Genomic DNA, 15,930 nt, shown 5'->3' with positions numbered 1-15,930 from the left:
CAAAATTTGAGAGCATTCTGTCATGCACTGCATTCAATTTGGACCCATTCTTTGAAGAAATGAAGAAAATGAGCTGTGGATAGGCTTCAGGCTCATACAGAAACAGGCTGGTACTGCCTCTGGGGAAGGCAGGGGGCAAGATTGACAATAGGAAGGAAATTCTCTGTAGGGAACAATATCTGAGTTACAGCTGAAAAATCACATGCTGAACTTCAAGTGTGAGCAATCTAGATTTGAATAGCATGTATAAATGGTCCAGGAAGTAGGAATGGATGGAAAAACTGCAGGACCTCTAGTCAGAGTTTCTGTGGAGCAATTATGAATTGTCTGTTGTAAGGAGGTTACCAGAGGGTACTGGAACTGATACATTTATGTCTGAACAGCTTCCCCAGCTACTTGCCTGCCCAGGGGATAGGTGTTCCTTCAGAGATAGAAGTAGCATTAATTACCCATTGTCATTTCTTATCACAGTCCTTGTAAAAACTTTGTGTGCACTTCTGTTTATTTTTAGGTCTAGTTTGTCCTATTGAAGTTGTTACATGTGCCAGTGTTTTATTAATTTAAACAGAAAAAAAAAAGCAAATATACATATAGGAGCTATTTCTTATGTCCAAGACCTTACAGAATTGAACTTTTGTTTGGTCTTAGTAAATCTGACTTCAGTTTTGTTCCAGGGAGTGCTGCCCTGTTGATAACAATAAACTTGAGATTTTGTGACTGTAGAAAAACTGAGAGACTCTCTTGAGCTCAACGTGTAGAGTTTAATTGCAATAAACATGTTTAATCTCTGGTGTTCTGCCATCAGCCTTTCTGGTGCCCGTGACTTCTCTGTTAGAATGGACAGTTTTATCATAAGTCTTGTGTATGCTCAGAGTAAATCTTCACTGGCACTGATATGAAAAGCTCTTCCAAGTTTTAAATAATGAGGGAGAAGTTAGTTATGCAGGAACATTCATAATCAAAGGCAGCCATTAAAAAAAAAGTACAATAATAGAAACCAAAACTGAACCAGAAACAACCAAACCCACTATGAACAGGATCACAAAAGTATGGTGGGTTTTCTGAGTGAGTATAAAATCTGCAAGACTAGGCACTGTTTGAAATCAATGTAAAATCACCTTGCCATACTCTTACCTGCAATGTACATTTCATCATAGCTTGCCAGTACTTTACAGCTTTTTCTCTTTTTATAGATGTCCCAAAGCATGTCATCAGTATCCTCAAGACATTCTGAAAAAATAGCAATTAGAGAGTAAGTACATGTTAATTTTCATATAAACAGATGGATATGCTTGCAATAAATTAAGTGTACAGTTAATGCTATAATTCTGCTGTTCTTGCTCTGTGGTGAAAGGTTGCATAGATCACTATAATTTAGCCATCAGCTCTTGAACAGTCCCAGTTGAGCATAAATCAAATTTTATAAAACCTTTTTATAAACAATGAAATGCCTTTTTGAATTCTCTGTCAGTGACTTTCTTCAATTCTGTACTTCGTAGGATTTCTAGAATTCTCTGAGGCTTTTTTTAGATTACTTTTTTGTTTACTTGTAACCTTGAAGTCTAAGAAAAAGGAAATCTGTTCATCCTGAATATGCATAGTGCTGTGTTATATTTCAAGAGAAGTCTTACCTTCCTGAAGTCTTCCAAGTTCTTGTCTTACTCTAACTGAATGGAATAAAATAACTGAAACATTTTGTTAAGTGTTATCAATCTGTTAGCAGCTGCATTTAGAATTGTTGCTGGAAAAAGAAGTGTTCTTGAAAAATGTAAAAGCTACAGACAACTTTCAATTAATATTATGCTAATATATTACTAGAATAGTAAAAAAAAATCTTTGGAGAAAGAGAAAACCTGCACAGATTTTTCTATTCATGTTTTCTGAATTACACCAGTTTTAATTTTTGCTGTAACAAGATCAGGATGTGAAGAATAATTTTGTTTTCTCTGTAGCATCTGAAAATTGTCCCAAGTGTCTTGGTAGTTTTTGAGGAGGAAAATGGTATGAAAGAAGAATTCATCTGTCCAGTAGAGATGTTTTTAAGTCAATATAGCCTGTCTTCATAGTAAGTCTAGGCAGAAAAGTTTGGAGTATTGTTTATTTAATCCAAAAATGAATTTTAAAGATGATGACCTAAATTTCTCTAGATTTACTCGATTGTCTGTGTATCTGTAGTCTCCTTCTATGGAGAAGTTTTTTACTTTTTTTTGCACTTCCTCCCTCATCCCCAGTGGAGTACTAATATTTATTCCTAGAGCTCCCTTGTGATCTAATGCTTAATTTGTCACTAATTTAGATTTCATTTCATTAATGGGTAAATAATTTATTCGCAGTACTTTACACTGTGGAACAAGAAGTTTGGAGACAGAAGTTGCTCTCTGAATTCTGTAATTGAAACTTCACATGAGAACTTGGTTTTTTGTATTACCCTGGTATCAGAAAAGCAGAATTATAAAATGTTTTATATACAGTTGTCACAGTGTTTCTTTGGCTTTTTATCATTTGATCAAAGATAAACACTTCATCCCTTACTTGTCTTGTGTGCTTAAAATTTTAAGATTGGAAGCTGCATTAATGTTCTTGCTGTATTTTTCTGTGTTCAATTTTGTTTCAGTTTAAAACAACAAAAAAATGTTTTTAAACACCACTACAGTGATGGCTACCTTAAGTACCAGTGAATAAAAATAATAGAAAATTGAAACACTAGCATTTAGTTAGCTATTTCTGATTGTGTTAAAGAAAAAATGAAAGTTCTTTTGAGAAAAAGAATCTGACCTGATGGGTGTAGAACATTTCAAAAACATTTTTTAAAGGTAGCCTGCTTTTGTTGTCCTCAGAAAATAGGAAATGTATATGAGTTGGCATAGCACATGGAAATGCCTGCTGCTCTTCAACCTAGTCTGTCTCATGCAATACATGGGGGAAAAAATGTAGTGTAATTAATGTAGCTTTAAGCTTCTGTGCTTTTTGTTTAGTTAAGTTCTGTGATTTTCTTTTTTCCCCTAGTTTTCAGGTTGGCGATTTGGTACTCATAATCTTGGATGAAAGGCATGACAACTACGTGTTGTTTACTGTTAGTCCAACCTTGTATTTCTTGCACTCAGAGTCCCTTGCTGCACTGGATCTCAAACCAGGTGAGTGTGGTAAGTGTCAGATTTTTTTCTAATTATCTCCTCTTACAACTGACAATCTTAACTTTCTAACACTAAGTGATTTTTATGTGTATATGATAAATACAGGAATAATGTAAGAGTTGTCAGCTATCTTTGTAGCTTTTGCTACTTGTTCTGGTGCAAAATATTTTTCAAAGCAGAACATTTTTAATTAAAAATTTATATAGATGTTAATATCTTGGAAAACTGGGAAAAAATGTCTGCATCTTCAAAGTAAGCTGTGGGAAAAAAAAAAGAGGGAGAATATGCCTATTTGGTATACACACAGAGTATGTTAACATTCCCATCAGGCTGCTTTAACTACTCAGCATAAATAATAAATAAAAAAATGTAGACAATAGTATATGGGAGTTTGCAAACAATATTTTTGCTCATATTACCAAATTAAAATGGTATTTATTATAATATTTTCAGAGAAGACTTCCAGTATTTCTTTATGTTCAAGTTGATGACACATTTACTTTTTTTATCCCATAATTTTCAAGGCTTTTTGTTGGCTTTTTTTGGCAGCTATCTAAACTTAGCATTGAAATCTTTTTAAATTGAAATCTTTTTAAATGAGGAAAAATAACAATGCTTTGCACTAAACCATGGGCTCTACATGAAGTGGATTGAAGAAATGTCTTTAAACAATCGTGGTTTTTTGCAAACCCACCTGTGCTGCCAGCTTTGTAAAAACATCTTAGAATATGCGTCAAAAGAAAATTTGTATTAATTCTAACTTATCAGTGAAAGTTTCTGTGTTATTGCATGTCAGGTGTCAAATAATTTCCCTGAGCAGACTCACTGTAGATGCAGTTATGATGAAAGATGATAGATCTTGAATAACTGTGTATTCTTCAGAAGACCACTAAGCCCTAACTGGATTGTGAGTCTGCTGAAGGATCTGTGCCATATGTCATCTGTGAAACCTGAGGGGAAAATGCCTGTCTTACTTCCAGATGTAAAATATTCTGACCTATGGCATTAGTAGTGCATATACATAGCTTTGTGAAATATGGTAGACGTTTCTTACTGGTTTTTGACATACATAAGATAAAAGCCATGTCAGTTTGTATGTTACTGTGAGTACTTAATTCACTGTTTTTAAATGGATTTGGCTTGCTCTGGTCCTTACCAATTGCTGAATAGAGTTAATCACAAATCTAAGAAAACTGCAGATAAAACAAATATCAAGAATTAACAACTGCCTGAGGAACCCATTTGTCTCTGTCTCACTGCTTCAGGAAACTATGTCTTGATTCTATCCCTGCATCAGGGAAGTGGGGAAAGTGAAATTCAGAACACTAGTTGTATTTGTGATAGGTTAAAATTGGTGTTGGCCTAGGTACTGCAAGTTATTCTTCTAAGGGCCACCAAAATGTTGCATTTAAATCTGATCTTACTTAATGTTTGTTTGTTTATTTAAGCTGTTTAAAAAAAATCTGCTATTAATGAAAATAAAATCTAATATCCTGGTACCTGTAGTTGCTTATCCAAAATATTAAATACATTTTCTCTTTAGCATCGGGTGCATCTAGGAGACCATGGGTGCTAGGAAAAGTGATGGAAAAGGAGTATTGCCAGGCAAAAAAGGTAAGAAAATAGTAATGAGAAGTCATCTGTGATTAATAGAGAAAAAAGTATATTTTAGTATTTTTAACAGTTATGACAAATGCTCTCTGCATAAGAAGTTAGATGAAAATTGTCCTAAGTTCTGCTATTCCTGCTTTTCTTTTGAGTCAGTGAATAGCAAGAGTAGAGGAACCAGAAGAGTTGAGCAAGCAGTGGGTTGGGTATTTGCATCCACACTGTCCAGAGCCCTGCCAGACTCCTGAATACTGAGTAGTGGGAATCAGTTTCAGCTTAAAAGTACAAAAATCAGTAGAATAATTCCACATTTAATTTTTTTATTCTTTTTTTGTAGGCACAAAACAGATTCAAAGTTCCTTTGGGTACAAAATTCTACAGAGTGAAAGCAGTACCATGGAACAAGAAAGTATAACACAACCAAGTTTTAGTTCATTCTGTCTCCATTCTTTTTTGACTTGTCCTTCAGTGCTCATTCATCGCTCCAAATACCAGGCCATGTTTTTTATACTGAGGTCATGTGACAAGATACGTCATTGATGTACTGCTTTTACTTTTTAACAGGTGACATTTTAGAAATTCATCAGAAACTCTGGCCCTAACTGCTTCAATTTTTTTACCCAGATAACTTTAAGAGTGTGGACCAAATGAGTTCATTTTCTCTAAGGGCAACCACATGAAACATGGTTTGTTTGCCATGTTAATTGCCTGTTAAATATACATTAGCTTGTATTTAGATGTTAAATGTTAGTTACCATTATTACCAGCATATGTCCTTTTGTGAAATCATTATCAAAGTACTTGCACTCTTTAACAGATTCTTTATATGTGTAAAATTCATCAACTATTTAAAGAGGGTGTTCATTGCATGCAGATAATCATATAATTTTTCTTCAACATGAGTTTGCCTCAGTAGATGAATAAAAATAACTACTGCAGCTTGTTTCATTACATGAAAATGCTCTTTAATGTTAAAAAACCCTTGTAATTTGATGGACTGATTTTGAAAATCAGTCACAGTTAGATCTGCAATCTTCAAAAGCACTTTCGATGGATTGATCACACAGATTCTGAAGGGAAGACACCTGTGCTATTTATTCAAGGTGAAGCACTTGTTCTTCCCAACAAAACAGAAGTCTTGTATTAATCTATTTAGAAAAATCATATTGATGAAATTGTATTTCATGGTTGAGTTTCAGGAAAAAACTCATTGTACATTAACCATACAAGAGTCATTTAAGTAACAAATTATTGTAATTGTAAAAGACATGTAGAATTTTAAAACAATAAAGATTTGAAACTGTATGTGTTTGAAGTATTTGTGTGCCTTTTAAATACTATCTCTAATATTTATTTCATGCTAATCTCTTGCATCTTCTCTATGATTTCTCCAGCTGTTTCATTACATAGAAATACCCAAATTTTCTATGAGAGGTAGCAATTTTCAAAAGCATTTGGGAATTACAAGAATTACCTTGTAATCATAAAAATGAATTTAAGTAGACAGAAATTTTAATTTTGTCAGCATATTAAATGCATAAATGACATTTTTTAGTAGTTATACTGCCTACATTTTTAAAATGTAGTCTTATTTATTTTATTTTTAATAACAGTCTAAAAGGGATGTACCATAAATATGTAACCAATGGGAAGTGAATTTATGAGTTCACCTATGAGCTTATGCCTAGGATTCAATCCATAGAGTTATTCAGCTGTGATTTATCTTCAGGTGTGGAGTGGAAGAGGAAGAGAAAAAGAAACGATCACATGAAAATCTCAATGCTTCTGCTCATATGTTTCAAATAGTATTTCTCTAGACTAACCAGTCCAGTTGAATACCCAGAAACATCTGTATATGCTTTATTTAAAATTTTGTTCCATAAAAATTTTAAGTTCAGATTTTTATGAAATGCATGGGCTTGTAACTGTATCATATCTTTGATTAAATAAATCTAAGATAATTGATTTGTGGAAAACAGAATGTCATTTCGTCAAGTTGCCTTCTTACCTGGTTGTTAAATTTACTAGTTGATGTACTGACTTTTTAAAATTAGTTTTCTAATGTACCTTGTTCTTTAAGAATAGTATTACCCTAGTTGAGTACTGCCCAGTGTCAAACATGTAAATAATATAGATCTATAGGACAGGTCTAATGCAGAGAAACAACCCATGATGCAATGGTTTTTTTTACTCATTGAATTTTTCACCTCCAGCTAAATGGGAATACAGTTCTGTCTGCAATTTGGTGCAGTCTTGTTCCTTAAGTCAACTTAGTCACAAGTGGTTTAAGAAGTTGCACACATAGTAGAACTCATTTCTTTTAATATGCCAAATGTTTAGAAGCCTTGATGTCTTTTACCCATTGAAAAAACTTTCCGAGCCTCAGATACTACTGCTGTGAATATTATAACTCTTGCAGGGATTAGTTGGAAGCCATCAGGCTTTGCTAAGAGGCACTGAATCTCCTTCCATTTCTGGGAGGGCAGTTATTGAGTAGCAGCAATGAATCTGTGTAGCAAGGGGCAATCCAGTGCTGTAACATAAGACCCGACTCTTGTTATTGAATAATCTACTTCAAAGATACATGAAATGTTGCCTGGAATTTTCTCCATGGAGGAAAGGATGTGTTGTCAATCAAGTTCTTCCAAGATGGATAAAACTGCTAATTTGATGATGTCCCTACATGACAGAGTACCTACAAGGGGCACTCCTCCTTTTAGGGCATACAAAAATACACTTTTTTTCTTACACTGTGAATCATTAATCACTAAGGTTTGTGTGTTTTTCTGCTTTGTGTTGATGACATACCATGAAGTTTATTTGTTGTAGGCTCTGAGATGGTGCCCTGAGTGCTGAAGTGAGGTGAGTACAGAATTCATGCTGAGAATTGACTTCCTCGCCAAAAAATAAAAAAAAACACCCTCAAATTCCTTATCTTTGTCTATGAAAACATCTAAACTTTCAACTCTTGTTTTACTGTTGCCTAGATTAAAAATACATACTTTTAAGCTTATATATGGACAGTAGCAGCAATGATTTATGATACTGTGAAACTTGGCTTGATTTCTAGTTTAAGATAAAAAGACATGACTGAGGTTTATATAACTCAGAAACACATGAACAATATATGAAAGTGAACTTGGGAAGCACCTAAATAAATTGATTAAAATAAATTGCTGTAATGCAAACTATGAGGGAAGAAAAACTTCTTCCCTGCTGATATCTGCCACTTAATAGAATGCCAGGATGTATCTGTTATTGTTACATGACATAATATTTTAAAAATATAAATAAACAGCAGTGCCTTTGGGTTTTAGGAATATTTGTCATGTGTTTCATTTTATAATCTTTATGTATATTCAAAATGGAAATTCTGTCAAACAAACTCCCAACTTATTCAGTAATGATTCTGAACAGTCATTGAGAAAAATGTAGTTTACATATTTTTGTATGTCACAGCCTTACTAGTTCTTGAAAGTATGTTTGTTATGTACCACCTATGTGCTTCATCTTGCACCATAATAAAAATTTGTATTTAGCTATATGATTTGGATGAGGAGCATGGTCAGAAGGGGGGGTGGGGGAGGAGTTGGAGGATAAATTTGATGATCTCAAATTTCCCTAATTCTTTTGTGGAGCAGCATGTTGGAAACATAGCAAATACCAAAAATAAAAGCCTCTTGTGCTACTGCTAATACATGTTTATTCCAAAGTCTGGCTTTAGAGAGAGGAAATTTATTTCTCTGAACTGCAGAAGGGAAAATGAATGGTAGAAAAAGTTGATTGAAAGCAAATGCTGTCCTGCAGACTTAACACAGAAGGGATGTGATAATTTAAAAGGGATTTTTTCCAGTGTTCTTGGAAAGCTATATCCATTTGAATACTCTGAGAAGCATATTAGTTTATGCACTGCTCTGCAGTCAGTCTCCTGTCAGGAGCTTGTGCTGTTTAGAATTCAGCTGTGTTGCATTTGAATCTTAAGATGGTCTGAGTAGGACCATTTTTACACTGAAGTACACACTTTTCCCTAAGTTACCTATGTTGTATAGTAGAACTGGGAAGTCTATCCTCTGCAAAATTATTCTGTGCCTTTTTGCAGCACTAGTTTTCTTTGTGACCTATATTGCTGCCTTATTTTGTGGAGTTTAGCTAGAAGGCAGATTGGCTGTGAGCAGCTACGGCAAAAATTGATTAGTACTTTGGAGTGCTGTTTCGTTCCTATATTTTTTAATTAAAAAATTTTCATTTAATTATTATTTTAATTATAGTATTGTTTATTATTATAGTTAATATCATAGTGCAGGCAATTACTGCTTAGTGCCAAATTAATAATTCAGAAATAGACCATTCTCCATATAAGAGCTCCTTTTCCTTCTCAAGCCTTTTAAACTTCAGTGATCTATCTCAGTGCTGCATTTTAAGGTCGCTGATTTCTTTATCTCACTTTACAGCCATTCTGCAGTCCTGAAGCAGTGATGATAAATGGGAAAGGCTAAACAGTTACTTCCTTTAGCACTCACTCTATTAACACTCTCTCATATTAACAACATCCACATAAAATACTGAGGAGCATGGGAAAGTCTAGTCCCCAGACTTCAAATACTCCAAATACTGGCTAAGAACTGAGTTCAATGTTGGTGCTCTCAAGCAGTGTCAGATTTAGAGAACAGTTGAGGTTGTAAGGAACCTCCTGAGGTTGTCTTGCCCAACTCTCTGCTGGGGCTGGAATCCTGTGATGTTTTTAATAAGGGTCTTCAGTTTGCAACTGATGTGGCAATTTAATGTTTTCAACATTCAATTTAGTCCTTTGTTTTGAAGCCTGGATTGAAACTGCTATTGTAATTTGAGTAATTTTTAAATTCTCCCTTATTTCTGGCTCAATTTTCTGAAATTAATCATGGCTGGCATCCTTGCTTTCCTTTTCCTGACTTTTGCTTCTTTGGACTTAAATTCACTGTGGGTTTGACTTTTTAGGCAAAATCATTTAGTAAGTAGATTTTTTTCTGCACTAAGAGCTGTTTTCTTATCTCCTAGTCAAAAATTGGTACTGTTTGCAAAAGGGTGTTAATGAAGACCTTTTTTTTCCCCATGCTCAGATCAATAAGTTCTTTTTCTGCCCCAGATCTCTACATGAGCTCTACCTGTTCTGAATACAGGGATGCATGCTTGTGCACACAACCCAAGCTCCTGTGCTGGGAGCATTAGAAGTGCAGAAAAAATTGATAAGTAATGCTTCATTTTTATTATTTAATGAAGATTAGGTACAGAGCTATGAGTTACATATAACCAAAACATTCTGCTGTGTTGGAATTTTACAGTTATGAGTTTACACATTGTATAGTCATTATCAAGGACATAATAATAATAATAATTTATATATCAGTTATCAAGAAGGGACCAAAAAAATGGCCTGAAGATCCTGGATCCTTAAGGGGTAGCAGTCAGTTTTAAGTACCAGTCCATCTCTGAGCCAGTTAATTTCGGCAGTTGAAATATCAGCTCTTAATGTCTAATGTAATCGAAGTGCTCACGAGGAGACTGCTAAGCTATGCTTCTTGTGGGGTGCTGGTCAGCATTAATTGTCTACCATGTCTCTTGTGAATGGTGGGGAGTATTTTTAGCAATGACTTAACAATGATTGAAATGGTAGAAAAAGGGTATACTTATATTGAATACAGTACAGAATACTGCAAATAACAAGTGATAATTTTGTAGACAATTGATAGCATTTTAAGCTTCAGAAGAGACATTTATTTTATGTAACTATACAGAAAAAAACCCAGGTATTTATTTTCAGTTAAAATCAGCTGACTAAAACCAACTGTCTGTTTTTAAAAGGCTGTAAAATAGAAATAGCCTTTTTCAGTATATACTAAGATTTCTTGAATTAGGCTGAAGTAATTTTTCAGAGATTGTATTTTTTAAAATCAACAAAACAGCTAAGAAGTAAAATATTTTATTTTAATTTTAGACCATGTAATACTAATAATATTTCTATTCCTTATGTTTGTAGCTCTTACTTATAAGTGAATTTTTGGAAGCTCAAATAATTTGCCCCAGATATGATACATGCAGTTAAATATGCTTCTGTTGACCTTCTAACAGTGCATTGTAGAGCTTGAAAAAAATTTCCAAATTACCAGTAGAATGTAAGCATATATTCAGTGTTGTTGCTACTCTGGAACACAGGAGTTCCAGTAGATCTTTTTGTCTCGGTCCCTCGGCCAGTCCCGAGTCGGCAGACACCGGGGGGCAGCCCCGACACGGCCGACAGCGGGGAGACACTCTGTGTGTGTGCCCCGAGGGTGCTGAGGGCACCTGGGCTGGCAGCAGGGAGACACTCTCTGTGTGCGCCCCGAGGGTGCTGAGGGCACCTGGGCTGACAGGGAGACACTCTCTGTGTGTGCCCCGAGGGTGCTGAGGGCACCTGGGCTGGCAGCAGGGAGACACTCTCTGTGCCCCGAGGGTGCTGAGGGCATCTGGGCTGACAGCGGGGAGACACTCTCTGTGTGTGCCCCGAGGGTGCTGAGGGCACCTGGGCTGGCAGCAGGGAGACACTCTCTGTGCCCCGAGGGTACTGAGGGCACCTGGGCTGGTGCCTTTGCAGCACAAGAGACACCAGAGACATCGGTAGAAGAGAAAGGGCCGACTCTTAGCAGGGGTTAATCCAAGGCTTTATTAGGAGTCCCAAAGGAGCTCCTGCACCTCAGGGGGCCTCCTGCCGAGAGCCCCGGGGAAATGTGCCAAGGTTACATTTAAAGGGAGGTGGAAACCCAAAGTAGAGAACATTTTACCAACCAATAAGTAACTCTAAGGGATGGGTACTGGGGGATAGACATATAGGACAGCGTATGGGGCGAGGCTTGGGGGGCTGACCCCTGGCCTCTGGCTAATCACTCGACGACTTGGACCAAAACTTGTGGATGGAGGGGATGGGAGGCTGAGTGATTGCCAGAGAGCCAGGGTGGGGGTTTGGGGATGATCTCATCCCAGGAGAGGGATAACACAGGTAAAGGGAGGGGGGTACAGTCTGGGATAAACCATTTGGGAAAAATAATGGGAATACAAAATAAAACTACTTCAAAGTATTACAAAATATAAAAACACACTACAACATCTTTTGAACATAGGTATAGGATAGGGTGATTGGTAATAGTTTTAAATGAGAAGAGCGTAGATTCAAACCAGATAAAACCAATTTTTTATGATGAGGGTGGTGGAACACTGGGACAGGTTGCCCAGGGAGGTGGTGTGTGCCTAATCCCTGGAAACATTGAGTGTCAGACTGGATGAGGCTCTGAGCAACTTGCTCTAGTTGAAGATGTCCATTCACATTAGTGGGAGTTGGACTAGACATTCTTTAGAAAGCCCCTGTCAATCCAGAATATTCTACAATTCTATGTATGATTACAGAATGTGTTTGTATACTGTAATGGCATATGCTTCTATTTTGGCAGTTTTAAAGCACTGAAATATTGAGAAATGTCAGCTTATGACTGCTTGTCAAACTTGGATTTTATATGCCTGAGGATGCGCTTTTCAATTAGCTAATTAGGTGCTCTTTTCCTGTGCTTGTGCTTCCACATCTTTTCCCAGTTATGCATAAAAACCTTGCCTTGAACATATGATTACATTCTTGTCCTTTTTATGGTGGCAATTTCTGAGCAGAATGCTTGCTATGTATCTCTTACGTAAGACCTGAGTTTCTCCAGATAATTTACTTATTTTTGGTACCTGACAGAGTGACCAATTTGAGATACTTGGGCTGCTCTTTCATACCACAGCAGTTTTATATCTTCAAATCCTGTGCTCTCACCATTTTATTCTCTCCATTATGTAAGCAAGAAGGTAAAGCAGTGTGCTCAAAGGCATTTGACGCTTCAAGTAAAACTTACAGCCTTGCTTCTCTGCCCTGTTTGATACTTGTGATTCTCAGGCACCTTTGGGAACTGTTGGTATCTGTGTGGGTCAGTTCTGACTCTGTAAACCAGTTTTCCATATTAATGCAAGACGCACTCTTGTAGTGTAGCATGTGTGTTAAATCACATACTTACTGTTTTTCTTTGACTGAGACCTAATACGCCAAAAATCAATTTTTTACAATTTTTTACCTGAAAATGTTAATTTATTTTCAATGGACTTCTATAGGTTTCGGTATCTGTCTAGAGATCTTCTGCATTTTTCAGCTTTATATTAGACTTCCTTAATGTATTCAAAAAAAGGGAGAAAAAAAATCAATCTTTGCGCTTCTCCATCTGCCAAATTATTTCTTTGCCAAGCTACAAGTGTCATCTTAAACTTTCAGACTTTTGTTCCTATAGTCACCTAGAAATCATCTTGAGAAATTTTGTTTAAGTTATGACCCAGTACTGCACAGGAAACAGGATGAGCCATGACTCTTACATGGTGCCTTTGGACTGTCTATTTTAATCTTTCTTCCTATACCTTTTTAGTGTCACATGTCCTCTTCCCAGCTCTTCAGTGAGTTCAGAATGAGGAACTCAACATTCACAACTCAACTCCATTCCCTGTATGGTTAAATGAAGCAAATGTGTTTGTCTCATTGTGTAGATGAATCACATTTTCCATTGCACACAGGTAATTTGACCTACTCACTGGTGGAAAAAAAAAGTTGGGCAGAAGCTTTGATGTGCTGGAACTGGTTGGTTAGGGTGTAGTGCAAAGTTCTTTTTTGGAAAATCTCAACTCTTAGAATCTTGAAAAGTTCCATGGATGTACATGGAAGCTGCTGTGAGCAGAGATGCCACAGTGTGGTCTGGCATGAAAGGGGCTATGTGGCTCTTGAGGGAAGACACCTCACTTCTAACTCCTGGGCCACTGATTAAATAGCTTTCTCCAAGGAGGCTTGGCATTTGGGGCTTGGTTGGGTTTTTTTGGTTTTTTGCTCCTTAACTGCAAGAGTTAAGCATCAAAATTGCAATGCTTTCTGTAAAGAGGAATAGCTGTTTAGTAGGCATTGGTAGCATCAGTCTCTTGACTGCAAAACATTCTTATAATCAAATATTTTAATTGATATGTTAAGAAACTATGAGAAGGGGAGATGTTAAAATGCTTTTATTTTCTGTAACTATTAAACAAAGTGTGTTTTCAACATTTTACCAACTTATTTTGTTATGTTGTGTTCCTTTATCCATCACATAGTGACTTATTTATTGGTTTTGTGTTTCTCAAGCAACTGAAATCAATACATCTGTTATCTCATCTTTTGTTTTAAACAGCAGGCCACAGCAGTTTATTCTGCAGGAACATCTTGGGATGCCACAGACTCTCAGCCTAGCTTAGATAATTCTGTAATTTCACTGGCAATCAAATTTTGAGACAAAAACCGACAGTTTAGAGATGGCAATGTCTATTCCTTCTTGCTTCCTATGACAGCTATAGAGGATGAAGTCATAAACCTATTCAGGTATTCAGTGCATAATTTGATTTTTTTCCTAAATATAGAATTTTTTGTTCAAGCATCCTCAATATTGATATAGAGAACCAAAATTATACTAGGAATTATTATTTTTATTGTAAGGAAAATCAATCTGTAAAGTATGTCTTGTACTTCTAAGCATAAATTAATATAAATAAGAAGGAAATGTAGTGAAGGGTTATTTAGTCATTGCTCAGTAGATTTCTTGGACACTTGATTTAAGTGAAGAAATCAATTGTGATTTCTTCACAATTGGTGAGAAAAATGACAAATCTGTTGTGCTGATGGCTACATTTCTCATTTGCTGAACTTTGCATGTTGGCCATTGAGAGAAGAATATCCTTAAGAGTTTATGATAACCATCTTCACTGGTGACATTTTGCCTTCTTCTCGCACAGATTTTAGATCATCTTCCGTAAATACTCCTCACCTGCCCTTCGTGTTTTCAGTTGCTCCAAATTTGTTATGTTTAACCTGTTAAATTGTTTCCCTGGGTTGGTGGGATTTTAATCTCTTTTTCTCTTGTGAGGTTTCTGCAGAAACTTGAGTTGCTTTGCAATGGGCTGGATGTTGTTTTGCTTTATGGCTGTACTTTGCATGTTCAGGAAATGTGGCACAAGGGAGGGAGTGGATGTTGGATGCGTGCTCAGGAGCAGTGGACCCCAGTGGGATCAGAGCTCTGATGCTGGCAGTGGCCTGTGGTCATACTCACAGCACAGGGTCACAGGCAGGTTCTTTAGGATGCTGATTTGCTGCAGCTCTCTTCTTGCCTTGATCCAGGCTTCTGTGGCTGTTCTGACCCTGGATGTAGGGGTGAGGAAGATGACATCAGGAAGAGGAGGGGGTTGAAATAGCTGTGCCAGAGGCTCCCTGTGATTCCTCTTAACATTAATCCCAGAAATTGGTACCAAGATAGAAAAGCCATTTTAGCACAGGTTTTAGAGCCTTGGCCAGGGGAACTAAAAGTAATTTCTAAAGCTGTTCTTGAAGTTTCTTCAACCCTGAAGCATGTCCTCTGCAGGATCACTGGTAAAGTAATTCTGCACATGTTGTTCTGAAAGAAAGTAAACCCAGGACACTTTAAAGCTCACCCCATTTATACAGTGTGATGCTGCAAGAGGTAGAGATTTATGAGCCCCCTCAAAAATGCAGTTGGCTGCTCTGCAAGCTCTGATGTTTCCCAATTACAAATATTCAGTTCCAATGACTTGTGGCTGTGGCATTTCCATCCTTAACACACCTCCAGAAGGTACAGTCTCCACATTTTTACCTTCCTGAAATAGATGGATAGTTTCAACAGGATGATGACTGTCACTGTTGCATAACCTCTGTTGAGTTCTTTCCGAGAGAATATTTTTTTAAGTCTATGAGCACAGTTATTAGATAAATGACAGAGCAATAGTAGCACTTCGATTTCTGCATGCTTAGTTACTCTTTTTAAACAAGCATGTGACTACGCTTCCACATGAAAGTGGAAGGAGTTGATTTAGTAGCTATTTTCATTTGAAAGCCTTTCTAGATGTGGAAAAAAAAATAAAAATTCCAACTCAGGGATGGGCTATTGTTAAATTTTTGAATGCATAAAATGAATTGTTGTAAGTTACTATTTTAAATGTGTCCCAAGAATCCAGAAGTCTTTATAACACGAAATCTGTGGGTTACTTCAATGAAAAGCAAAAAAAACCATACTTTTATCCTCATGCAATTCTCTGACTTAAGTAATGTTTAAATTTATTTTAAAATATATAG

At 36.4% G+C, this 15,930-nt stretch overlaps 1 protein-coding gene across 2 annotated transcripts in view; it reads left to right on the top strand.

The window, feature by feature from the left end:
- Positions 1-6,723, top strand: part of RB1CC1 (RB1 inducible coiled-coil 1) — a 66,492-nt gene extending 59,769 nt beyond the window's left edge. Inside the window, exons 21-24 of one of the 2 annotated variants that reach the window (XM_036400594.2) lie at positions 1,194-1,252; positions 3,007-3,134; positions 4,678-4,748; positions 5,080-6,723. In XM_036400594.2, coding sequence (XP_036256487.1) covers positions 1,194-1,252; positions 3,007-3,134; positions 4,678-4,748; positions 5,080-5,157 — 336 coding nt within the window. In that variant the 3' untranslated portion in view covers positions 5,158-6,723. Of the gene's footprint in view, positions 1-1,193; positions 1,253-3,006; positions 3,144-4,677; positions 4,749-5,079 lie in introns of both variants that reach the window. The other variant, XM_036400585.2, reaches the window with a different exon arrangement.
- The last annotated feature ends 9,207 nt before the right edge of the window (positions 6,724-15,930 follow it).

Source organism: Molothrus ater, chromosome 1 (genome assembly GCF_012460135.2).
Source record: "Molothrus ater isolate BHLD 08-10-18 breed brown headed cowbird chromosome 1, BPBGC_Mater_1.1, whole genome shotgun sequence".
In the NCBI taxonomy this organism is placed as follows: Eukaryota; Metazoa; Chordata; class Aves; order Passeriformes; family Icteridae; genus Molothrus; species Molothrus ater.
This window is presented reverse-complemented; position numbering and strand designations above follow the sequence as displayed.